Here is a 26,999-nt window from a genome sequence, read left to right on the forward strand (position 1 = left end):
CCAGACACTCCTCACCTGGACCTCGGGCTTCTCACCTGAACCACCGGGTGGTAACCCCTGCCCCTCAGACAGCATCAATGTGACCTGCCTAGTGCACAGTGAGCCTGAGGCAATACGGTCACCACCAGGGGACTCCCTGGGGAAGAGGCCCCCAGACAGCGAGGTGCCCTTGCAGAAGTTCTGCACAGGGGCCGCAGTCATCTAGGAGATGGGAGGGGCCCTGTCTGCACCCTGTCTGGAAGGGGAGTGGGATGAGCAGACCCGTTGGCCTCCCTGGTGTAGGTAAGGTGAAGGCAGCTAGAATTTGGGACAGGATACCCGCAAAGGGGAGGGGAGCCGCACAGACAGAAGGAAATACGCACCAGGGTCCCGTCAGGGTCTTCGAATGACCTACACGTTCTGTAAAACCCCAGGACGCCAAAGAGTAGCTTTTGAGGAAAGAACAACCCCGGGAGGGTAAGACAAACAATTCCCGTGCCTTGCGCAGAAATCACCCTCGTCCCTCCAGCCAGTGTGCGGCCACTTCTGAATACCCAGGACTCTAGGGTCACACCTTGGAAGCACTAAATCATCCCAAGGAAAGGCTACTCCAGCCTCACTCTAGTGAGCTTAAAACAAACCTGAAAAAGACCAAATTAATCTACATGGGGCTCAACAGCCTGCCAGAAAGCGTAATATTCTTTAGAGGAACGTAACAAAACTTCGCACTCAACAATGTAAATCTCCACATGTTCATAATCAAAACTTTACTAGACAGACTCAGTAGCAGAAAAACGTATCCCACAAGCCGAGGACAAATCACAGACGCTCCTCGATTTACGACGGAGCTACATCCCAGTAAGCTCATCTTCGGCCGACAGATTGCACGTAAGTGGTCCACAGTCAACAGAAACAGACCTAGATATGACAGTGACAATGAATTAGCAGAAAAGGAACAAGTATCTTAAATTTGCTCCATATGCTCAAGGGTATTTTTTAAAAGCATGATTATGATTAGAAGAGAAATGGAAGACACTGGTGTACTTTTTTTTTTTTTTTTTTGAGATAGTCAGTCTGTCACCCAGGCTGGAATGCAGTGGTGCGATCATGGCTCACTGCAGCCTCAAACTCCCAGGCTCAAGTGATCCTCCCGCCTCAGCCTCCCGAGCAGCTGGAGACTACAGGCATGTGCCATCACACCTGGCTAATTTTTTTTTGTTTTTTTATACGGAGTCTTGCGCTGTCACCCAGGCTGGAGTACAGTGGCGTGATCTCGGCTCACTGCAACCTCTGCCTCCCAGGTTCAAGCGATTCTCCTGCTTCAGCCTCCCAAATAACTGGGACAACAGGAGTGCACCACTGTACCCGGCTAATTTTTTATATTTTTAGTAGAGACAGGGTTTCACCATATTGGCCAAGCTGGTCTTGAACTCCTAACCTCGTGATCCACTGGCCTCAGCCTCCCAAAGTGCTGGGATTACAGGCGTGAGCCACAGCACCTAGCCTTTTTAATTTGTTTTAAAGATGAGGTCTCACCGTGTTGCCCAGGCTAGTCTCAAACTCCTGGGCTCAAGCAATTCCCCTGCCTCAACCTCCCAAAGTGTTGGGATCACAGGTGTGAGCACCAGCCTACCTGGAAGACATTTTTTAAAATACCAAAACCAAATTTATAGAGATGAGAAAATACAATGGCTCATACGGAAAACGGCCATGGCGTAACAGCAGCTTAAAAGAAAGATCAGTGAGCTTGAAGACGTGGAAACAGAATCTACCGAAAATGAAATGCAAACTGAAAAAGGTGAGCAGAGACTCATGGACCCATGAGTCCAGAGCAAGCAGCCCATTCGAGTACCTGGGACTGTAGGAGGCAGGGTAGGAGTCTGTGAATAGCTGGAATATTTCCAAATTGCATAAAAATGACAAATCCTAGAAATCTTGACAAACTCCAGAACACATACACATACCCTAAAGTTTATCAAATTACAGAAAACCAGGGATAAAGAGAAAAAAATCAAAAGCAGCTGCGGAATACTTACACGATGACTGGTACATCATGTATCAGCCAAGAGGCAGAAACATTCAGCACGAAGAACGACTCAGCGGAACAGAGGGTTCCACTAACATGTAAAGAGGCTTCCAAGAATGGGGCGCTGAGACCTCGGGAGAACCTCCACCTCCAGGACTGAGACGACAAACCTACAAGTGTTGAGTCCGGATCCCCGTGAGAACCTCGGAACCCCACGTCGGCTGAGACGCAGCTCTGACCTGAGTGGGGCTGTGATGTGCCAGGTGGTGCAGTTGGCCGAGGTGCAGCAGGCCAAGGCCTGAGAGCAGGAAACCCGGGGCAGGAGTACCAGTGAGACTCACCCAGAAGCTCTCCCTGGGGCAGGAGGGAGGCAGACCCCCTGAGAGCTGGACAAAGGCAAGGAAGCTTAGCAGGAATCCTTCCCACCATGATGAATGAACCTGGGTGTCGCTAAACTCCCGGAGACTGTCACTGAGAGCCTCCGCTCCCACCATGAGTTTGGCAGGCACACACCATGGAGGCCAGGAAAAGCAAGCACACTGGAACCAGCAGGGCAGGCCCCTCCCTCCTGTGGAGTCTCTCCAGTTCCTTCCAGTGACAGAGCCAAACACTCTGCCAACCTGCAAAGGAGGGCACAGGGAGGGCCCAGCTCCAGGGTCACATGGCAGGGCTGAGAAGGGCGCGCTGGGCACGGAGAGGCAAGACAGGGATAGCTGGAGACACCGTGTGAGGGCCACACACATCTGCACGTGCACATGCAATCACCCCCCAACCGTGAAGCACAACACAGGGCTCAACAAATCTAAACAGAGGGAAGTCAGCAAAGTATATTCTGAGACCACAGTGGAATTAAAACCAGAAACCAGAAACAAATTCTGGAGGAAAACCCTAAATGTTTGGAAATTAAACCATACTTCCAAATAACCCACGGACCAAAGAAATCACAAGGGAAATCAGAAAGAAAAACGTATCACGTCAACATATATGGGGTGCAGGAAGAAACACAGAAAGCTCTCCTTCCTGGAGGGTCCCTCATGGCTGGTCAGCTGCTACTGGCTGCTGGCAGGAGGCCTCAGTTCTCTGCCGTGGTAACCTTTGTAGGCTGGCTGAGTGCCCTCGTGACCTCATGGCAGGTTTCCCCCAGGGTGCGTGATCTAAGACTGGGTGAGCCAAGGTTTTGGTAAGGTGGCCTCAGAGAACAGGATCAAGGTTAGGTCTGGATCGTAGGTGGGCAGCGTCACTGGCTCCTACACCAGTCTGTAGGAACCACAGGTCGGCCACCTGCAACACTCCACACCACACACTGTGGGCCTTCCGAGTCGATCATAAGCTACCACAGTCACAAACACTAGGCATGAGGATGCACTGCGTTTTCCACGCTGGGGTCGGGGTCTGGGATGAAGGACTGGCAGGATCTTCTAAGAGAAACGTGCGTAACTGAGAGCCAGCAATTCCACGCACAAGTACACGCCCAACAGAAATTGCTTACAAATGTTCCAGAAGACAGATGCTAGCTGAGGGTGGTGGCTCATGCCTGTAATCCCAGTGATTTGGGAAACCAAGGCAGGAGGACTGCTTGAGGCCAGAAGTTCGAGACCAGCCTGGGCAGCAGAGCAAGACACTATCTCTACAAAAACTACAAAAATTAGCCAGCATGCTGGCACACACCTGCAGTCCCAGCTACTCAGGAGGCTGAGGTGGGAGGATCGCTTCAGCCCAGGAGGCTGAGGTTGCAACGAGCCAAGGTCACACCACTGCACTCCAGCCTGGGCAACAGAGCAAGACTCTGTCTCTAAAAATTAAAAAAAAAAACCAAAAAACAGAAGACAGGTGCCAGCATGTTCGTCACTGCACTATTCCTAACAGCCGAACTGTGGAAACTACCCAAACGCCCATCAATAATAGAATGAATGCGCTGTGAATTTTCACATAATGGAGTACTTGGCATAGCACTGAGAAAGAACAATCCACAACCACAAGCAACAAGGTGGATGAGCCTCAGAGGGTGAAGCAGAAGCAGCCAGAGCAACAGAGGGACACTGAGGTCAGGCCGGCCAGCATGCGTGTGCAGTGCCTGGAAGGGAACATGGGCGTGGGGGCTTCTCAGCAGGTGCTAAGTGTCCTGCTTCTCGTGGGTAGTCGCACACGTGCATTCAGTTGCTGAAATCCCAGTTCTAGCATTTCACATGCACTATTCAGATGTACAGTACACATACTGTAACCAAAATGGAGAAAAGAGGGGCTGGGCATAGTGGCTCATGCCTGTCATCCCAGCACTCTGGGAGGCCAAGGTGGGAGGACTGCCTGAGCCTGGGAGGTTGTGGCTGCAGTGAGCTGAGATCACACCACTGCACTTCAACCTGGGTGACAGCGCGAGACAGTCTCGAAGAAAATGCTTAGAATTAAACACAACAGGTTGGGTGCAGTGGCTGACACCTATAATCCTAGCACTTTGGGAGGGCGATGCGGGAGGATCACCTGAGGTCAGGAGTTGGAGACCAGCCTGGCAAACATGGCAAAACCCATCTCCACCGAAAATACAAAAATTAGCCAGGCGTGGTGGTGGATGCCTGTAATTCCAGCTACTTGGGAGGCTGAGGTAGAATAATCGCTTGAACCCAGGAGACAGAGGCTGCAGTGAGGTGGAGGTTGCAGGGAGCCGAGATCATGCCACTGCACTCCAGCCCGGGCAACAGAGTGAGACTCTGTCTCAAAAAAAAAAAAAATACAATGACCACATTTTCTTAATTAAAGAGGTAGAACAAAGTCCAAGGAATGTCCCAAAAGTAAAATACACAGAAACTAAAAAATAACGGAAGAGAGCAGATGAAATTGAAGGCGTGAGATCCTCCCAGATGGCAATCAGGGTGGCGACATCTTACAGAACAGACCCACCTGCGAGGCAGTCACAGGGGACAGAAAGGCGGTGGGTGCTGCTGTGCTGGGTGAAGGGGCAAGAGACAAAACTCTAAACACATGCAGAGCTGGGTTCAACCCATACAACTGTAGGAGGTATTTCCAGGATGACTTCGGGCAGGTGAACAGGAACCAGTCTATCAGTCAAGGTACCAGCAAAATGGCGGCTGCACCAGCCACTGAGACACACAAATGGCTATTGGCAGAGGGACCAACTCACGACCAAGGCAGGACGCTGAGGAAGAGCAGGAAGTCGGCACCACTGGGGAGGAAGCAGAGCCTCGGAGAAGCCCTGCAGTCCTCGTGGAAAGACGCGGCCCTGTCGGGAGGCCATTCAGTCTCAGTCCCAGCCACTCCGCTCTGCGGCCGCAGCACAAAGCAGCCACAGGTGAGATGTGGACAGGCAGGCATGGCTGCGTCCGTAAGAGTTTATTCTCAGACAATGAAATGTGAATTTCATGATTTTCATGTCACGAAATATATTTTTAATTTGTTTTCAACCATTTTTAAAATGGAAAAAAGCCATTCCCAGGCCACCTATCAGGCTGTGGGCGGGATGCAGCGCATGGGCCTGTCTGCCGGCCCCTATCTTAGGTGAAGATGCCAGCAAGGCAGACCTGAACCTCTCCTAAAACCAAGACTTTCAAAGCAGACTATGGACGAGAGAGCATGCCCTGTGCCAGATGCCCCAGCAGCGTGAAGGAGACCAGGCTGCTCGTACAGGACGGTGGTCCAGCGTGGCCCCCGCCTTCTAAAACCCCTGGTCCCCAGCAGAGAGGAGTGGGCCTCAGCTTTGCAGACAGCACTGTTTCCAGATCAATGTTAAAAGGAAAACAAGGCACTTATGAAAAATTTGAAGCATTCCAGCTTTGGATACACAAAAGGATTCTAAGTCCCCAGCAATACCCCACATCAAAGTCATCGCCAGCATGAACCTGTTCCTGTGTGGAGACTTCATCACTGGAGAGCAGATAGGAGCCGGCCTGAACGAATTATGTGATGTACCCAAAAGCCTGCCCATTGCAGAAGCCTCTTCCCAAATCACGCAGTGCGCACCTCACTCACACACAGTGCAGGCACCCAGGCGTTTTGCTTGGTATATTATGCTGCCGCTAAACATTCCTAGGAAATTGCGAAGGTTCATCCTTGCTGATTGGTGACTGAAATTCAGCAACATCCCTGAGGCTCTGCAGTGTGTGCCAAGGTCAAATCAAATCACGATGACATCCTCAATCACCTCCCAGTAAACCGGGTGCCAGCCGGGCCCGTGTGCTCACACTTCCTGAAACAAGTTCACCGCCTGCCCCACGATGCCGGACAGAGCTCCCTGCGACTCCGAAACACATTTCTATTTCTCACTTCCCACAAGGGAGCCACCCTCCAGGAGCAGCTCCTGAGCACAAGGGGTATGGCTGGGGCTGGGGCTGGGGCTGGGGCGGGCTGAAGCATTCATGCTGCGTTTCAACAGCCTGTGTGGCGAGCAGCTACTGCGGGGCAGCGCATCACCTGGACGCTGAGACAGCGGGAACAACATGAAAAAGTCCACCGTGCCAGAAACATCGGCCCACAGATGCTCCTAGAGGAAGACGCAGCAGACGTGAAGGGCAGATGAGAACAGCAGAAACACAGACAGCTGCCGCCACCACAGGCTCGCACGCGGCCTCCAACGTGAAAAGGAAGTGCTTCAAGAGTTTCCACTCCACCGGTCTGGCTTCCCTTCAACCAGAAAGGGGCACAGGCACCCAGCAAGAGCCTGTGCTGGTGACACAGAATGTTCTTCCTAGAGCCCCAGGGGACAGTCCCGTCCTCTGAGCTGGTCACAACTGACCTCACCTTTTCCTTCTTGAAGGGAGATGCCAGGATGCAGGGGAACAAGTGAAAAAGCTTTTTCTAATTTGAGGTGAGAGGCACCACTGACCGCCACAATCAGCAACTCAAGGTCGCCTCCCCGGGCCTCATCTTCTTGGCCTGCCCATTGGGCCCGGGCGGGGGACTCCGGCGCCGCTGCTTCTTCTCCAGCTGCTGCTGCAGTCTCTCCTCTTTCTTCTTCAGGTAAGAGGTCATGTTGTCGAACGTGGCCTTGTAGAGACTGCTGAAGTTGGCGTCCGCACCGGCAGAGCCTGTGACGGGGGAACAAGGACAGGTGCCAGTTGGGGCAGGAACATGGGACTCGGCCACCACAGTGGGCCCCCTGCAGCAGGGAGTTACTTTGTGACACCTGGAGTCCTCCGTGGACCGTGGAGGGCATCTTCTGGGATGGTTCCCCATGGTACCCACCTCCTGGCACCCACACCCTGGCTGGACCTGAGGACTGCCTCCTAACAGAATGGGGCAAAGACGAAAGAATGTAACGGAAACCAGGGTACCAAGGCTGGGCCTCCACCCTGCCAGCACTCTCTGCTCATGCGCCCAGGAAAAGCCACTACTGCACTATGTGCCGCCCAGTGAAGCGGCCCAGGTGGCAGGGGATCGGGAGCAGCGGCTTCTGGCCAACAGCCAGAGAGGCCCCCTGTCCTGCCGACAACCCGGACTGAACGAGGTCGGGCCCTGCCTGGTGAAGTTGAGGTGGCCACCTGCAGAGACACAGCTCAGCTGAGTCCGGACCCCTGACCCACAGCAACAGTGAGATGGTCAGGGTGGGGTGCCTTAAGGCATCGAGTGTGGGATATCATGTTCTGCAGCCACAAGGAATGGACATGGATTTCATCTACTTTATCTAAGTGCCAAGGATTGGGGGGCAATGACTGACCACAGGCACACAGAGACAGCCACAGCCTGGCCAGGAAACCACAGGCCTAGCCGGTAACTCACTCACCAGCCATTGCCTAAAGCCCGTCCATCCGGCAGGTGGCGCAGCCTTCCCGCCCCTCCAGCGACTCTGCTGCTTGTGGGACACTCAAGCAGCAGCCCTCCCCCGTACCTCTCCCAACAAGCCCCCAAGTCTGCGCCGGGAACATGCCACTCTATCTATGAAACATCTCAGGAGACTGAGCCCAGGCTTTGGCCTGAGAATGTTGTGCAAGGTGACACTCAACAGGTCCATGCTACCTGTGGCCTACAGCACGGGGGCCATGAGCACTGCAGATGCCCAGCCACGAGCACTGCCACCTGCAGTCCCTGACACAGCCGGTGACAGGCCCACTCGGAGTGTTCCTAAAGCAGATCCCAACCACCTGGGGGGGTGGGGGTCAACCCTGACTATCTCAACCCTCAAAATCCTAAGTAAAGCAGGAGGGAGAGAAGCCTCAGAGGCAGAGCCAGTGTGCCACCACCACTCAGGAAGCTTGGCAGAAGGCGGTCAGGCCACCATCAGTGGAAATTCCTCCGACCTGCGTTTCATTCCCTCCAGAGCTCCAAGGAACCTCAGTGCTCACTGGAGCAGGGTCTGGCTTTGCAAGACTTCCTCAGAGCAGCAACTTCTTGTCGTGAATGAGGTACCTGGATTCCGTGCTGGGCTAACCCATCCTGCAGACACCATCACCTCCAAGACAGCGCAGTGCTGGCACAATGGCGCACCCAGAACTACAGTGCGCCATGTCCCCTGAAGGCAGCGTGGAAAAATGTTCGTCCAGCTCCTCCCTCAGCCCAGCTGCTCTCCTTCCTGCAGCCGCAGCCACACAAGTTGCTGACCAGATTCCCTCCCCTCAGCTGAATGTTCCCGTCAGGACAGTGACCATCCAGCCCCTGCTCAGCCTCCTGAAGACTCCCATGGCCTCTGGCTGGATCCCCACCTGACCTCCCAGTGGGGCCCTGCACTTGCTGACGCACGCTGTCGTGGGATCAATTCCCTCAACACCGTGGACCAGGCCCGAGGCAGCACAGCACCCGCTCCCTGTGGGAGCCACCAGATCGTGGACCAGGCCTGAGGCGGCACAGCGCCCGCTCCCTCTGGGAGCCACCAGATGCCAGCCCTGCCCTGGGGACCTTCAATGCCCAACTCTGAAGGCAGGTGGGGAGCGGGGGATGCTGCTCAGACCGAGCCCCCGGTTCCTGCGTGGCTGTCGTTAGCCTGACTCCCATGGAGGGGGTCCTCCTCCTCCTGTGCACCACCCTCCTCCTGCCCCGGCCCGCCTTCTGGATGGGGACACAGGCTTACCCTCCCTCTTGAACTGCACACTGGGGCCCTCGGGCGGGTCACAGTGTGTGCTTCTGCTTTCTCTGGGGACCACGCTGGGTGTGACCCCCAAGGGCAGCCTGCACCTGTGCTCTCACCTTCCAGCATGGCCCAGTTCCCACGAAGAACACCAGAGATTTTCTTTAACACGGCGCTCTCAGGAACAGACTGCAGGTGACAAACGGAAAACCTTCGTCAGAAAGAGGCAGGCCTGGAAACCCAGCACCAGGACGCAACGCACACTGGCCAGAGGCTTGCAGGGGAGGCCCCCGCCTGGTGCCTGGTGACCCCCATTCGCCTTCCATGGAGACCTGGGGAGGCAGCACCCACACCTGGCCCATGATGCCAGGGTGAGCTCTTCACACCCAGCTCATCAACCTCAGGGTTCCAGCAGGTGCAACAGGCACCCACGGGGGACATGATGTGGCCCGCCACTTCTCAGGTAAAAAGAACTAGATGGCTTAAAAGTGCTTCCAGGCCAGGCACAGTGGCTCACGCCTGTAATCCCAGCACTTTGGGAGGCCAAGGCGGGTGGATCACCTGAGGTTGGGAATTCGAGACCAGCCTGACCAACATGGAGAAACCCCGTTTCTACTAAAAATACAAAATTAGCCGGGTGTGGTGGTGCATGTCTGTAATCCCAGCTACTCGGGAGGCTGAGGCAGGAGAATCACTTGAACCCAGAAGACGGAGGTTGTGGTGAGCCAAGATCGTACCACTGCACTCCAGCCTGGGCGACAAGAATGAAACTCAGTCTCAAAAAAAAAATAAATAAATAAAGTGCTTCCAAAGTGCTCAAATGAGCTTTAGTAAATGGGTACCTACTCCACTCAACTATATAGCAACCCTGTGAGACACGGGGCTGGCAGGGGCATTGCTCCCATGTTACCAGGAGCGATGCAGACAAGGTATAGGGCTCGCCCCGTCCCCCAGCAAGGAAGCAGGTCAGCCCACCGCCCTTGCCTGGGGATCCCACTGTCTCCCCGAGGGAAAGTAGCTCAGCCCACCGCCCTTGCCCCCTCCTCTACCCGGGGCTCTACGTGCTCAGCCCATGCCCCAGGCCCGAGGTTGTGCTAACCCAGCCTTCAAGTGTTAGTCTCACACACCCTAGCCACATTGAGTGCCAACTTCATCACTAAGTGTGGTGTGGGGGGCACACTCTCCTGAAAAAAGAACATCTACAGACATCACCACACGGGATAAGCCAGCTAGGCACCGGCTCCCTTCACCCACAGTGGAAACCCCAACCACTGCCCCTCAGGACACAGACCCTGGGTCCCAGAAGTGGCTGAGTTGAAAAAGGCTCACATTTGGACCCAAAAACCACAGCTGCCGCCCCACACCCAGAGGCTCATGGAACAGGAAGGCACAGGACATCAGGAAGGTGCCGAGGCTCACCTGCCACTGGTCGCCCACAGGCTTATGGAACGCCAGGGCATAGGACATAAGGCAGGTGTCGAGTCTCACCTGCCAATGGCCACCCACAGGCTTATGGAACAGCAGGGCACAGGGCATCAGGAAGGTGCCGAGTCTCACCTGCCACTGGCCGCCCACAGGCCTGTAGAGCACCAGGGGTGCTTCCTGGCAGTCTTGGAGCACCCACAGGCCCTGAGTCTCCTCGAAAGCCACATCCCACACTTGGTGCTGGAGCGCCAGCTGCTGCTTGTATACCAACTGCTGCCTGCGGGCGTCCAGCTGGAAGACGTAGACCACAGGAGCGCTTGCCATGAAGAAAGAGAGCACGATTACTAGGACTACAGGCCCACAGTCACCACCCTGCAGCCAGCAACCCAGACGGCACAGCCCTCACCGGCACCACCTCAGGAGAGCCTGCACTAAAAGCCCCAGCTGCGCCACTCCCAAGTGCCGGCGTCGGGGAAACCATGGGGTGATGCACGCTCGTAGTTTAAGTCCTAAGCTCTGGGGAGGATTGTGATGCAGCAATAGATAACCGCACGGTACAGGCGGGCAGGGCAGGAGGACGCCTGCCCTGGGCTCAGGCACAGCTCTCCTCTCACATCTGTGTACTTCTAGAACGAGCTAAGAGACCTCCCCAAGTTGTCATAAGGACAAGATGCAAAGTGCCGAAAGCACCAAATAGAATACCTTTCCTGACACACAGAGGCTGCTCGGGAAGAAGCAGCAGAACTGCACTGCACCCCTAAACCCACCTTGTCAGCACCGCCAACCCCTGGGGGGTCCCATCCAACCAGCCCCGAGCAGGGAATGAGGTGATGCCACCGCGACTGGCCCAGGGGAAAGTCTGTCATCGCAGAAGGCCAGGCAGAGGCTGCTGATGCTCTTTAAGCCAGGGGAGTTCAACGTCAGGTTGAAGAGCACTGGCTGAGAGGGGCCCCCACCCTCACGCAGCAGCAGTCATCAAAAGTGACATTCTCAGGGGGAGGTGCTGGACCACCACCACCGCCGTCCAGGACATCTTCATTAAGGACGTGGGCCAGTGGCCAACCCCCTAACTCTTCCCCCTGCAGGTCTGCAGAACCGGACGCCATAGAGGTGCCGCCGCAGCTTACCCGTCGCACAGAAGCGCCACGCAGTTCTCCTGGCACCAGAACGCAATTCTGGACGCAGCAAACCTCTGCAAGAAGCAGCCCATTAATTTCACGCCAGCTGCAGGGGCCCGACGCTGGGCGCTCTGATCCAACAAGAGCAAAACCGAAGGATGCTCACGCCCCCACATACCAAGGAAGAGGAAATAGGGCTGGAACATTCCGGAATCAGCAGAGAAAGGAGGGTAGCTGATTCCGTTTCCCACACAGATGACAAAAGCCCCTCAGTGGCTCTGGCACTCCCTACAGGGCCTGTGAAAGCCTCCAAAGCCAACAAAATGGGTCAGACAGTGAGGAGAGGAGGGAGTGGAGGACACAGGGGAAAGGAAGAGACAAGAGCTACACACACAACTGCCCTGTGAGCTCCCACACTTCCTGGCAGAGGAAAGAGTAAAAATGAAGAGGAGGCCGGGCACAGTGGCTCACGCCTTTAATCCCAGCCAGCTACTCAGGAGCCTGAGGGGGAGGTTGCTGTGAGTCGAGATAGCACCACTGGACTCCAGCCTGGGCAAGAGTGAGACTCCAGCTCAAAAAAACAATTTTTTTTAAATGAAGGAAACTTCCAGGAACCTGAGTCCATGTGAAGCATGGAGGAAAAGGCCTGGTCCTCTCTTACACGGCTGCCTGGCAGGGGGCAGAGGCCACACCACACAGTTCTCTAGGAAACAGAACAGACCGTTTGGCGGGAAACTTCGCCAAGGCCTGGGCTTTCAGGGCATCATGAAATTGCTCCAAGCTGGCCGGAGAATGCTGGGGTGGGCCTGGTCCTGCCCCTGCCCCACCTGGCTGGCAGACCCACAAAGGTGCATGCTCAAGCACTTCCACTCCTTCCACTTCAGAAAAGGACTAGAGGTCTTCCTGTACGTTAACTGTTTGCATGCAACGGTGAGACAAATTATTTCCCCCTGACGTGACTAGCCACCTTCAGCATCTGAACTATGAGATTTCCCTCACACAGGAAGAAGCCTGGCATTGAGAGCAAACGCTTCCAACGGCGAAGTGCCTTTTCCACTCAAGCCAAGTGACTGCAGGTGCCTACGAGTACTCAGTTGCCCAGAAGTGAACAGAAGCAGCTACCTGGGGGGCCGGGGGGTCCACCAGCTCCTGTAGACTGGCCAGGTGACAGCAGTGCAGCTGGCGGCCGCTCCTGTACTCCCAGAGCCTCAGGGTGCCGTCCTGCACACAGCAAACACACAGGTTAGCACACGGTCGCAGGGCCTCCACCAGGCAAGGTGACAGAGAGGACAGCTGCATGGGGTCGGGGGTCCACTCAGTGACAGCCATGCCACCCACCTTCAGGAATTAAAGGCTCTCTGCTCTGACTGCATAACTCAGTCATGCAAATCATCCAGAACAACAGTGGGGAAAGGAAGGTGACCGACTGCCTGTTTCTCGAGTGCCAACATGCCCAGGCAGATGACAAAGCCAATGAGGCAGATCCCAGCAAAATGAGCCAAGGCCACCAGACGGCCAGGCTGTCATCTGCCAGGAGGCCAGACCACATCTGCTGCACCCGGGCCAGGCGTAGACACGGGAATGCACACAGGTGCAGACACTTCACTTCAGCAAACATGCATTCCCACAGGGAGACACGCGTGGCCTCACGAGCACGTGGCCACTGCTCCACTTCACTAAGAATGACAGGAAGGACATGGTCATCGGCAACCATCCCATGGCGACTCGTACAACCCTTTGGGAAGCCAACACGGGAACCAAGAGCCTCCACGCTCTAAAACCACCATAAATGGAAAACAGGGTTTCTCTTTTTGTCTTGGTTTTATCTGTTGTGGTTTTTTTGTTTAATTGAAATGGGGTCTATGCCACGCGGCCCACTGCAGCGCAGTGGCTATTCACAGGCTTGCTCCTGGCTCACTGCAGCCTCTGACTCTCAGGTCCAGGCAATCCTACTGTCTCAGCCTCGGAGTGGCTGGGACCACGGTAGCAGCCACCATACCCAGCTTTAAAAAATTCATTACAGCACTAATTAAGCGGAGGGAAATAAATCAATACTCACTAAACCTAATGAGAGAGTGTCTGTGCACTATCTGTGAGTATTTTTAAAAGACTAAATGAAAAAGATGAAAAGTAAATACCCCAAACAGCTAACAGCAGATGCATATCCTCTGGGTGCCGAGGTAAGAGTGGATGTATGAATGCACACACACACAGGCACACACACACAGGCACACACACATATGCACGCACACACAGCTTGCCACAAATGTGGCACATAAACATGGAGACCAACACACACATCTCCAGGCATTTCACTCACCTCCAGACCGCTCTACGATGACAAGAAGAAGACGTTTAATAACCACGAACCCACTAAGACAAAGACAACAGGCAAGAAGAGAAGGCAGCCGCGGAGAGACGGCAAGGAAACCTGGGGACCAGAGGCCGGGGAATAAATCCGCCAGCCACAGAGAAGCCCGAGAGGTGCCAGGACCTTCCGAAGACCACACTGGGCCAGGCAGCTGAAGGCCAAGGTGGTGAGGGGAGCTGTCAAATGTCTTTCCAAAGAGAAGCAGGACCTCCCCGATGCATCCTCAGGCCCAAACTCCAGGCCAGCAGAAGGCTCTGGGGAAACGGAGCCGAGAGGCCCTGTCTCGGGGATGCCAAATCCCCACTGAGGAGAGGGCCACCTAGCCCCTTCGCACTCACCTCCCAGAGCCCCAGAGGACAGACCTGGCCCGGGTGAAGGCCGGGACACTGACCACCCAGAAGAGATCGACTGGCCCACACGTTCTACGGGGTCCACAGGCAAGGGGCTGCTGCCCACACTCAGACACCTGCTCTGAAGCCCCTCGGGCCCCAGCCTGGGCGCACGCATCCAGCCTCTGAGGCCGGCGGGGGCTGATTCCCACCACACACAGGCAGACGGGATCGCCAGACATCCGACGAAAACCTCCAATGAGAAAGGCGGCCACACACTCCAGAGAAGGGGATCAAACACAACGCCAGGAACAAATCGAAGAAAGACAAGTCCACGCTCATCTCAGGAGATGAGAGACACGTGCGCCATCCGAGAATGGGTGGCTGCAAAAAAGAGCGTGCCGAGGGCAAGAAAGAACTGAAGATTCAAAATAATCCTCATAAAACTCAAGTCTCCACAGAAGGCTGGAAGTAAAGTTGAGGCAATCTCCCAAGTAAGACTATTCCTAAAGGAGCAGAAACATGAGATTGAACAGGAAAGAAAAGAAATCAGAGAATTATGGCCAGGCATGGTGGCTCTCGCCTATAACCCCAGTAGGTGGAAGTGGGTGGATCGCTTGAGGTCAAGAGTTTGAGACCAGCCTGGCCAACCTGGCAAAACCCCATCACTACAAAAGTATAAAAAATGAGCGGGGCGTGGTGGTGTGTCACCTGTAATCCCAGTTACTCGGGAGGGCTGAGGTGGGAGGATTGCTTGAGCCCAGGAGGCAGAGGTTGCAGTGAACCGAGATCACGCCACTGCAGTCCAGACTGGGTGACAGAGGGAGACCCTGTCTCAAAAAAAAAATAAGAATCAGAGAATTAAAGTGGTTCAACTAACACAAGCTTTAGAAAAAGCGAGCAGGAGGCGGGGGTAGAGAACAGAAAGCAATTATGTAAGAAAATGCGCCGGGTCGGAGGACCCTGGAGATCACTGGCTGCATAGCCAATTCCTCTCCGGGGTCCACCAAGTCACCTCAGCGGCTTCGACATCACACACTGGGGCAGAGAAGGCCCTCCGGGCAGAAGGACAGCCCAGCTGTCACCCCACGGACCCACGGCAGACGGCTGCAGGCTTCTACGGGAAGAGAAAAGGGAAACCCACAGGAGCAACCAGCGGGAGAGCAGAGCGCGCAAGGCCTCCCAAGCTCCGAGGGACACCGTTTCAACCAGGACTTGTCCGCCAAACTAACAACCAGGCCTCAAAAGGAGATTAAAGGTATTTCCAGAAAGGCAAAGTCAGAAAACACCCTCCTCGCGCCTTCCGGCAGCTACCAGATGACACGTTCCACTCAAACAAAGCAGTAAGCCATGAGGGACAGATGGGGCCTGGGGAGGCCTCTCTGCCCGTGGAAGATTCTCCTCACTATTATAAAAAGACTGGAAGGTGCACAACAAAACGCTGACGAAGCCTGACCCTGACCCTGACCCTCTGGGGACTGTGGCCACACTCTTCTTCTTCTCTCAGGGCACATGGCTGTGCGTTAATTTAAAGGGCAGGAACAGGAGGCTTCGAATGAAGCCCAATCAGAGAAGAAATGTAGGAGCCATCCTGCCACACCACACAAGGGACCAGCACAGACAACGCAGGGAAGGGCAGTAAGAGGAAGGTGGTGGTGTGCGGGCAACAATTCCACGAGAGGACAGAATCAGACCCCGTGAGGAATCCGAGGCCCTCACTTTGGCAAAATCACTAACAATCCTTTGAATGTATTCCTCAGAGGAGACACGTCTCTCGTCACTGAACCGTGAGGCTTCCAGGACCCAACTGCTGGGACACAGAAGTTGTAGCCAGCAAGTAAAAATGCACTGTGGTAACCCGGGTGCGGGGGCTTGAACCTGTGGTCCCAGCTACTTGGGAGGCTGAGGAGGCAGATCGCTTGAGCCCAGGAGTTTGAAACCAGCCCGAAAAAATGTAGCAAGACCCCATCTCAAAAAGAAAAAAAAAATGCAGCCCGTAATGGGACGGACTGAGACCCCTCCAGGAATCAGACAGGCCCCCGTCTGCTGTGTCTACCTGAGATCCTGATCGCCGATACTATCGCAGACGGAGCAGCCGCCCTCTCAGAAGGGAGCCTTCCACACACCTGTTCTAGTTCATCCCACGTGTGAACACACACGCACCTGCACACGCCCCCACACAGTCCTGAATGAGCAGCACGAGCGGGGAGCGAGCCACAGGCAGCTCGAAGATTCGAAAACCAGCACCATCTAGTGGACAGCCGTGGACACCCAGGGACCAGCGATCCAGAGGGGCCAGGTCCAGGAGGCGCCCACCCCACCCTCCCCGCGGGCTCAAGAATCCAGAGGTGAGTGACGCTGGGCAGAACACGTACCCCAGAGGAGGACAGGAGCAGTCCGGGCTGAGTGGGCACCACGGAGATGCGGCTCACAAACCTGTGAGGGCGAGAGAGAGAAGCAGAGTCCGCTAGCCCAGCACCCGCGGGGACGGGAAGGCCTGGGGAAGCCGCCTGTTCATCTAAGGAAGAGAGGCCTCTGCCCCAAACCCCCTGATCCAGTAAAAACAGCCAACATGGGAAGTATCTGTTAACCCTAACCTGGTTAACCAGGTGAAGGCCCCTGGACACGATCGGGGAGATGAGTGAGGTCATTCCTGGGTCCCCAACAGCACAGCAACCTCTAACCCAGGCTGCTCCTCAGCCATGCCTGCCAGAGACCCAAGCACCTCTGTGCCCCTCTGCAGCCCCCTCTGCAGCAGCTCTGCTCGGCGGCACCTCCATAGGCCAAGGCACCTGCACTGTGATGAAAGGAGCCTTGGGGGAGACTCAAAGACACAGCACACAGGGAGGAGGGAGGAGAAGCAGCCAAGCCCCCAGACAGATTCCTATCAGGGTCCGACAGCCCCTCAGCAACAACTCTGAGTGACCTGGCCAGAGAGCTGTCTCTGCTGAGCCTGGCCCAGTCCTCCTGTGAGGGGACAGCAACGGACCCAAAGTCACAGGCACCCTCCCATCAGAACAGCCGCGAAGAGCAGCCCAGCTCGCCCGGCTCACCCGGAAACCCATCTGGCTTGGGCACCTACAAGGGTGACAAGGCTCCTTTTCTTCCCGCTCTAACACACTGACCTCAAGCAATCCCTCATGCACGGGGTTCCCAGGGACCCTGGAATGGGGTGGCTTGTGAGCCTCACTCCATCTCCGCCAGTCATGGCCTCTGCTACCTTGAGGTAGCCATGGCATGAGCTGAGCCCAGTCCTGCAGCCACCGCCCTGCACGGCACCACAGCACCAACAGCAGCCCACGGCCCAGGACAGATAGGGCACAGGATGCCTCATGCAGAGGGTACGAGTGGCCTCACAGTTCTCAACAGTTTGAAAGGGGTTTCACCATGGGTTTGAAACAAAAATCTCAAAAAATAATTCTTCTAATCACTGCAGTATCTACTGAGTGCCTACTCATGCCAGGCACCACGCTGAGGGCTGCACACAGCAACAGGCCCAACCGACCCACAGAACCACTCAGACGTAGTGGGAGACGGCCAGTGAACCAACCTATACTGCAATGTCAGTAAAGGGTACGGAACAGTGCCATCCAGCAGAAACGCAGCTCCAGCCACACACGGGGGCCACGGGGGTTCGTTTTCAATTTGCCAGCCACTGTGTTGAAAAGTAAACGAGCAGGCCAGGCGCAGTGGCTCACGCCTATAATCCCAACACAACACTTTGGGAGGCCAAGGCGGGGAAATCACAAGGTCAGGAGATCAAGACCAGCCTGGCCAACATAGTGAAACCCCATCTCTACTAAAAATACAAAAAAAATTAATCAAGTGTGGTGGCAGGAGCCTGTAGCCCTAGCTACTTGGGAGGCTTAGGCAGGAGAACTGCTTGAACCTGGAAGGCGGAGGTTGCAGTGAGCCAATATCGCACCACTGCACTCCAGCCTGGGCAACACAGGGAGGAAGGAGAAAAGAAAGGAAGGGAGGGGAGGGATGGAGTGGGGGGAGGGGAGGGGAGTGAGGAAGGAAGAGAGCTGTTGAAGTTAATTTTAATACTATGTTTTTATTCAATATATCCAAGTGATGAGGCATTTCCCTAGAGGGGTGGGAAGCGTGTTCCCGTCAGCAGAAACCTCCCTCACGTGCCTGGCGAGGCAAGGGAGCTGCAGAGACCCCAGCTAGAGATGGTGAAGGGGAGGGGCCCGGGGGCTGCAGTCCAGAGAACTCCAGAGCTGGATCACTAGGGAACTAAATCTAAATGCAAGTCAGAATAAGCTATCCCGAGGCACACACCAGTGACTGGCCTTCTTAAACAGGAAATGTTTGCATCCGTTCAAAACCAGGAAAACACAGGCAACCTCAGCATTGAATTCCCTCCCTCCAATTTCTTCCACTGCCTCAAATAATGTATTTTAAAACATTTCAACCAATTACACTAAGCACTCTTCCTCTGTGTAAATTCTAATGAGCCTTTTGTGTGAGAGAGAAGCGGCACTCAGAAACACCTCCACATGGGTCCTGGCAGAGCTTGCTGCCACGAGAGAGGCCGCCGCCGGGCCACAGAGGCTGCTTAATTCTTGGATAGCTGAAATCATGAAAGTTCGTCCTCGCCCCCAACACAACCACCGCCCACCAGCCAACAACGGCTGGGCATGGCGCAGGGGTCTCCGCACTCAAACAGGGGTTTCCCAGAAACAAGCCCTCCCGTTCGGTCAGGACCAATGGGAAGTCACTGGCACAGACTACGGGCAACAGCGCAGAGTGAACCCCACCCTTTCAGGGCTTTGCAGGCAGCACCCATGGCGCCGACAGTGACCAAGTACCAGGGCTGCTGTCACCTGCGTGGGGCCTCACCAGCTACAGTGGCACCTGCTGAGCTGCAAGCTGATGCTGTTTTCAAAAAGAGCTTCTTTCTGCTGGAGGGGCAGGAAGGGGCACTCACTCTGTGTGCCCCAAGCAGAAGGACTCGATGCTGTGGGGCGCCGCGGCCCAACTGACTCGGATCTTCTCGTCTCGGTCGGCAGTGAGGATGAAGCGGTCATCAGGACTCACAGCCTGCATCACCAGGGGCCAGAAAAGAAACAGATGCTCACCTGAGTCTTCCCGTATCCAGTCCCTCATGGAAGCAGGCAGGGAGGCTGCAGCCTGGCTGCCAAGAGGATGCGGCCTTCGAGGACAGACCAGCTTGGCTCCTCCCCTCCTCCTGTCCCTACGTCTAATCGCTGGCCCTCCTTCTCCCTCCCCAGAGGGTCCCCGGCCACCTCCAGCCCTCACTCCTCAGCACTAGAGCAGGCTTCTGGGGTAGGGCAGGGCCACCCCTGTCTGCCCATCTCCCACATCTCGGCAAATCCAGGCCCCACTCCCATTTCCACCCACCCCAGGCCTGCTGCACCCTCATGCCCAACACTGGGTTGCCTTCCTGTCACACATGTCCCCACACCCAGCTGTCATCAAGTCCCAGTGAGGTCTCCTTGATACTCCGCACTCGCCACTGTTCCTGACTGTCCCTCCATGCGTCCAATCCCAGCTCTACCACCCGGGCTGTGGGCTTGGGCCCTCTGGAGCTCCACATGTTTGTCTGTGACACATGGGGCAGGCAGAATGGGGTGACAGGGGCTGCTGGGAGCAGTGCTGAGGTGATGCTCCTACAGCACCTGGCACAGCTCTGGGCCAAGGAGGCGGAGCCAGAGGCTCGTGGCTGCACCTGCTCCTCCCACACCTTCACTTCGATCTGGGGCCACCCCACTGGCCACTTCCTGCCTCACCTGCCTTCTTCGTTCTCCCTGCTGCCTGCTTCACCTTCCTAAATCCTGTTCCCACCACACCCCTGCTCCCAAATCTGCAGAAGGCTATCCCTGCTATGGGGGAGCCCCACTCTCCCCACCAGACGCTGGGGCGCAGACCGGGCAGACACTGACTCAGCCTGTACCCCACATACCATGCCCCCCAAGTACTGCGTCTAACAGCATGGACAGGTGCCCCACCTGCCCGAGCCTTGACAGGGCAGACATTCACTCAGCGCATGCCCCACGTATCGCGTCCCCCATGTACTGCGTCCTGCACGTACCATGTCCCCCACCTACTGTGTCCCCCACCTACCACGTCTAACAGCATGGACAGGTGCCCCAGCTCTAGATGGCCACACCCGTGTGGCTCCAGCACCGAAAAGGAGTAGACATCTCCAGACTTGTCGGCCACCAAGACCTTCTCCTCAGAGGCTATGAAGGTCAGGGCTGTACACCTCCTCGCCACAGTCCTAGAAGGCCAGAGACACCCCCATTAGCTTCCAGAAGCAGTGCAAGGTCCTTGACAGCCCGGCAGGCCCTGTGGGCAGTGGTAGGCACCGGTACCTGACTATATGCTCTGTTTTCCAGCTGCTGAAGATGGTGCCAAAAAAATTAAGCAATGCTAACAACTGGAACAAAGCCAGTGCCTTTGACAAATTTACTTTCACAACATTTTTCTTTAAGAAAATTGCTCCTAGCCGGGCACGGTGGCTCACGCCTGTAATCCCAGCACTTTGGGAGGCAAGGCGGGAGGATCAAGAGGTCAGGAGACTGAGACCATCCTGGCTAACACGGTGAAACCCGATCTCTACTAAAAATACAAAAAATTAGCCGGGCATGGTGGTGGGCACCTGTAGTCCCAGCTACTTGGTAGGCTGAGGCAGGAGAATGGCGTGAACCTGGAAGGCAGAGCTTGCAGCGATTCGAGATTGCGCCACTGCACTCCAGCCTGGGTGACGGAGCGAGACTCCGTCTCCAAAAAAAAAAGAAAAGAAAATTGCTCCTGATGGTGGGATGTAGGTGGTGGATAAAAGGGTGACAAAATCCTCAACTTTCCTGTGTGTTTGAAAACTGTCATCAAGAAATGGGGAAATGGTTCCTCGACCCCACAGTCTTCATCATACATTGAGGGAGAGAACAGCCCTCTCCATAAATGCTGAGTGTGCTGGGGGCCGCTGTCAAGGACAAAGGCAGGCACCAGCCTCCAGGGCCCCCCAAGCCTTGCTGCTCCCCTGACCTGCACTGACCCCTGCTGTCATTCTGCTGCGCCGACCAGGAGCCTCAGACAGAGAGCCACGCCCCGTGCCTTGCAGAGGGATGGAAGGGCCCGGCCACCCTCAGGGCAGGACCCAGCCCAGGGCAGCAGTGAGGCAGCACCCTACCATCCTCGGGAGGAAGCGCCGCTACCCAGCGCGTGAGAGGCCTGCGCTCCCCACAGTCCACATCCAGATTAGCACATCCACGAATCCAACCCTGACCCAGAGCCACGGATGCACCAGAGTTCCAGATACAGCACGTCTGCACACTCGTTCCGTAAGAACCAAAGTCACAGTTCGCTCCCTCTCCTTCACCAGGGCTCAGGGCTACACTGCTTCCTGGGCCTCTCATTTCCACACCATTTCTACTGGAATCATCCCGTATTTGTGTCCTTTCCACAAGGCAGGGACCCATATGTTCTGTTTTACATAGATATGAGTTGTAACACTGCTTCCCACACACGCAGTTAGCCACAGGGCCTCACCGAAGAACAGCGGCCAGCCCTGCTTCACCACCCCCAGGGCTGTGGCGGTGCACACTGCCGAATACACAGCCAACACCAGGCAGACAAGTACAGTGTGCCTAGCCCCTTGCGGCTGGAAATGCAGATGGAAGTTTCAGGAACGCTGTCCTCAATAAAGCCCCTGTTCCTCTCAGGGGCAGAGGGACAAAAGGACAAAAAGGGCAGGCAGGACCTTTGGGTCACACCCCAGCCTGGAAGCAGCGCCCCTCCTCCTCCCCCGCAGCTGTGCAGCGCAGCTGCAGAAAGGAGGCAGAAGGGAAGCATAACAGGGTAAACACAGAGAAAACAAGGACAAAGAAAGATAATTACGCTCTGGGGCAAGATTAATCAGAATTCTCAGGGTGCACTGCAATAAAACAAACAGTCCTGCACTGCGCCAGCAGCACAGCCCCCAATGTCCCATGGGCTCATTAAGCAGCTGCCACAAACACGACCATGGTGGCACAGAGGAGCAGCCCCAGAGGACGCCACGGGGAGGGGGAATGGACTTGGACTCACGGGGCGCTCATCCCCACAGCCAGGCTGGAAGGCGTGTGGCACAGATGGCCCCCAACACTGTGCCTCCTGCCCAGCTCAGCAGAGGGCACTGCTCCTCATCCCTTTGTCCTGCCCCAGCCAGAGGCTCCCAGCCTCTCCAGCTGGGCTTATCCTGGCACCGATTCTAGGACGCAGCTGAGCCGTACTCGCGGGCTTGGGTGCTAGGATCCGAGGGAGGTCACAGAATGGGGCAGGTCATTGGACCAATGGCAAGCCGGCCTGTCACCCTAGCTGAGGCACAACCCCACCCACCCTCAGACCACCAGCCTGTGCAGGGTCTCGGGTCTCAGCACTCCCTCCACAGTCACTGGGTTCAGGGCCCAGAGACCAGCAGAACCCAGCAAGTATCCGCCCATCTCCAGAGGCCCCCCAGGGGGGCCAGGCCCTCTGTCCTCTGCCGGAAGTCGAGTGGCTGAGCCCTGAACCCCCAGACTGAGTTGGCGCTGCCCCGAGCCCCCCTCCAGAGAGCCGCCTGGGCAGCCCCAACAGGGCACTGAGGACGCCAGGTGCCATCCACACCCACACTCCAGCAGCCAGGCACTCTCTCTCCATCCCACCGGCAGAGCGGATCCGATGGTTTCCCAGCTCCGCCTTTCCCACGTGCTGCCGCGGCCCTCACAGGCATTTTCGGAAACAATGACTCCACTGGAAGGATTTTTCCCTCATAAACGCACATGTCAAAATCAATGCATCACTCGTCACCCCGTGTCCTCATCTCCGGTTTGGAAAACCTGGCCTCAGTCTCTCGGGCCAAGAGTCTCCTGACTGCCCCAGTGGCAGGCCCTCCGGCCCCTGCGGTTCTAAACCGCTACCTGGGACAGTCTCTTGGGCCAAGAGTCTCCTGACTGCCCCGGCAGCAGGCCCTCTGGCCCTCGCGGTTCTAAACTGCTACCTGGGAAAGAATTGTTGCTGCCCACAACTTCCATCTTGGCTGTGCCTCAAAACCCTTCAACAGGAAGCTTACCAGCAGCAGCACAGTAACAAAGCCACCACTGGACAGAGCCTGGGGTCTCGCCCAGCTCAGGGGCATCCCGCAGCGGTGCAGGGCCTCAGTGAAATGCAGATAGGCCACGAGTACACGGAACCTCTAAAACTGAATGGAGGTGGATGTGCTAAGCGTAGGCGGTTTTCTGGGGAGAGGGTGCATCTGATCTAAGAGTCTGCGTAAAAAGCCTCCAGGTGTGGGGAGCAGCCCCCATGTTTGCGGACCAGCCACAGGGTGCTGCCTGCCAGCTCAGCATGGTCCCACTCACCCCCGTCCTCTCCTTGAAAGCAGCTCCTCATAAAACTCACCCTATGCCCTTCTCCCTGCCCCACTCTCATCCCCCAAATGTACTCCTCCTGCCACAATAATCTCCTCCAATTTCTCACTGAGAGAAAGGGTAAAGATTTCACTCTACCTGATGCTGAAAAGTTTACAAACCCACAATTCTAAAGGAATTTTAAAAAGATTATTGAGGAATTTGCCAAGGGATGTTGAAAGTGGCAGTAACTTCACACCTGTACGCACTGTCCTGCAGTTCAACTAGAGAAAGGGGAGGCGGCAATGTGTGCCCTACACCAAGGTCAGGAGAAATCCCAAGCACACCATCGAGGCCAGATTTTGTAATTTGCTGCCTGGACTGCATCAAATCACATGGTCCGTCTTCTATACCACCTAAGGCAAACATTCCCTACACGAAGTTATACCACTGACATCACTTTCAAAACCAAGAGTAGGCCGGGAGCAGTGGCTCACACCTGTAATCCTACAGCTTTGGGAAGCCAAGGTGGGCAGATCACCTGAGGTCAGAAGTTCAAGACCAGCCTGGCCAACATGGCAAAACCCCATCTCTACTAAAAACACAAAAAACTAGTCAGGCATGCTGGTTTATTCCTATAATCCCAGCTACTCAGGAGGCTGAGGCAGGAGAATCACTTGAACCCAGGAGGCGGAGGTTGCAGTGAGCTGAGACCACGCCACTGCACTCCAGCCTGGGTGACAGAGACACACTCCACTCCACAAAAAAAAAAAAAACAGTGAACTCGCAGGTAAAGGGGCACTGGCCAGCCTCTGCTCCTTGCTCACATGCCGCAGGCTGCCCATCCCTCATCCCAAATGCGTGGGACCAAAAGTGCTTTGCACTTCAGATTTGTTCAGGTTTTGGAATATTTGCAAATACTTACTGGCTCAGTATCCCCAACCTAAAAATCAAAAATCCAAAACATTCCAGTGAGCATTTCCTTTGAGCATCTTGCCTGTGCTCAAAAAATTTCAGATTTTGGAGGATTCTGAATTTCAGATTGGGGTACCGAGTGCAGTGCCCACTCTTGGACTTGTGGTTTTTGGTTTTTTTTTTTTTATAGATATGAGATCTCACTACGTTGAGGCCAGACTGGCCTCAAACTGCTGGCCTCAAGCAATCCTCTCGCCTTGGCCTCTCAAAATGCTGGGATTATAGGCGTGAGCTACCATGCCAGCCTCCCAGAGTTTTACCAGGTGTTTACATAAAGGGAATGACACCAGCACACGACCTTCAAAAGGTGAGTCAGCACAGCAACACATCTCCCTCTCGGCAAAGCACCTGCAACCAAGGATGAAGAGGCCCCGCCACCCACCCAGGTGGCAGCGGTGTCTGCACCCACCATGAGTCCCGACTCACGGAGCTCTCAACCTCAAACGACCTCCTCCGAGAAGCCGACTGCCACAGGCAACCACAGTGAGTGGAGAGAATTCTAGATTCCTCCCTGCTCCGGGCCATGCACAACACCAGGAGCAGAGGCCTCGTCCCTCTGCAGGAGTCAGAACCCCTGGAGGAGCCCTGGGCCTCCACACTTCCATCAGGGTGAAGAAGCTCCACTGTTAGGAACCAGGACACAGCGGGCAGGCGGACTGGACATACCCTTTCTCCCAAGTTCAAAGTGAGACACTACCTCTGGACAGCGAGCCCACATTGAAGTAAAGTGACATTCCACCCGTGTCTCCATCTTTCTGGTGACCTCAGAACTTCACAGCCACAGCACTGTCTGGACTTGAAAGAGTGAGCGTGTTCAAGACACGAGGCAAGCTCCCTGCCCCTCACCCCTACCCCCCCCCCACCAGGCCTGCGGCACACACGGCCAGACCCTGCCTCCCCTACCCTCTGCGGGCAGTGGCTACTTCTCAAATGGTGTCTGGTACCAGACATCAAAAGCCTTGGCACAGGGTACACCCTCTGCACAGTGAAGAATTAACCTTGCCTTTGGCTTCATCTCTAAGAGTAGGGGCCTTGGGCCCCACAGGCAGCCTCAGTATGTGATTTCGGGCAGGGGCCTGCGGCCACAAGGTGTCCACTCCACCTCTGGAGGGGCTGGGAACTAAAGGTCAGCCGCCCTGACAGCATGTGATCAACCCCGAGAAAACTGCTGGACACCAAGGCTCGGGAGGCTTCGCTGTGTGTGCCACACATCAGTGCCAGTAACCCACGCTGTCCACACCGCTGCAGTCCCACTTGCTCTGACTCAAACTGCCCAGAGTTTAAAGGCAGGAAGTAGTACAAGGAAACAGCAGCATTTGAACAGTGGAACAGTGCAAACAATCTAACACCCAGCTACAGGGAATGACACAGTGTTGTCAACACTGCCTTGGGTGGGGAAACAGGCTACAGGCTAGCACATGTCACCGCCACAATGTAACACGTGCAAATACTGTAATCCATCTGCAGAGACGAGGAGGGCCTGGCCCCAGTGCTCATCACACACTCTTGACTCTGGGTGGCGAGAATCAGGGTGGTTTTTGTTACTGTTCTCATTTTATACTTCTCAGTGGTTTCCAATTTTCTGTACGGACCAAAACCAAAGGATAAAAAAGGCAAAAGGGGGCCAGGCGCGGTGGCTCAAGCCTGTAATCCCAGCACTTTGGGAGGCCAAGACGGGCGGATCACAAGGTCAGAAGATCGAGACCATCCTGGCTAACCCAGTGAAACCCCGTCTCTACTAAAAAATACAAAAAACTAGCCGGGTGAGGTGGCGGGCGCCTGTAGTCTCAGCTACTCGGGAGGCTGAGGCAGGAGAATGGCGGAAACCCGGGAGGCAGAGCTTGCAGTGAGCTGAGATCCGGCCACTGCACTCCAGCCTGGGCAACAGAGCGAGACTCCGTCTCAAAAAAAAAAAAGGCAAAAGGTAGCACGGGTGGACACCGAACTGTACTCCAGGGGAAGCAGACAAGTGAGAACTTGCTCCCAACTTCTACGACCCCACTCACCATAGCTGAACGGGAACCCACACATTCCACTGTCGTCTAAGTAACTGGATCAAGTCTGAGATCCACGTACACATCAGCACATGGATCTCAGCTCTGCACCTGTTCTTGATCCCAGGGCTTTGAAGTTAAGGCAAAGGTACTGGAAGATGCTAATCCAGTCTCAGTGGTTACCGGTGCAGCTCACCTTACACACCTGTGCCACAGAAAGGCCATGTGAGAGCAACACTTTGGTAGATGGGCTTATTTTGTAAAAATAAAGTGTCCTAATATAAAGAGCTCCTACAAACCAATAAACAATACCCCAATGGAAAAATATAGGCTATGAAAAAAAAAAACAGCTCACAAAACACAAATGATTCTTAAGTATATAAAAAGTTGCTCTTCCAGCGGGGCACCAGTGGCTCATACCTGCAATCCTGGCAC

At 55.3% G+C, this 26,999-nt stretch overlaps 1 protein-coding gene across 1 annotated transcript in view; it reads right to left on the reverse strand.

Moving 5' to 3' along the window:
* Positions 1-717: 717 nt before the first annotated feature.
* Positions 718-26,999, reverse strand: part of WDR4 (WD repeat domain 4) — a 35,170-nt gene continuing 8,888 nt past the window's right edge. The window contains exons 4-12 of the mRNA XM_011954102.1: positions 20,351-20,507; positions 19,194-19,306; positions 16,633-16,693; positions 12,680-12,778; positions 11,567-11,631; positions 10,572-10,755; positions 9,134-9,203; positions 6,840-7,041; positions 718-897 (exon numbers count right to left, since the gene is read on the reverse strand). Coding sequence (XP_011809492.1) covers positions 6,848-7,041; positions 9,134-9,203; positions 10,572-10,755; positions 11,567-11,631; positions 12,680-12,778; positions 16,633-16,693; positions 19,194-19,306; positions 20,351-20,507 — 943 coding nt within the window. The 3' untranslated portion in view covers positions 718-897; positions 6,840-6,847. The remainder of the gene's footprint in view (positions 898-6,839; positions 7,042-9,133; positions 9,204-10,571; positions 10,756-11,566; positions 11,632-12,679; positions 12,779-16,632; positions 16,694-19,193; positions 19,307-20,350; positions 20,508-26,999) is intronic.

Source organism: Colobus angolensis, unplaced genomic scaffold (assembly GCF_000951035.1).
Source record: "Colobus angolensis palliatus isolate OR3802 unplaced genomic scaffold, Cang.pa_1.0 Scaffold38, whole genome shotgun sequence".
Taxonomy (NCBI): domain Eukaryota; kingdom Metazoa; phylum Chordata; class Mammalia; order Primates; family Cercopithecidae; genus Colobus; species Colobus angolensis.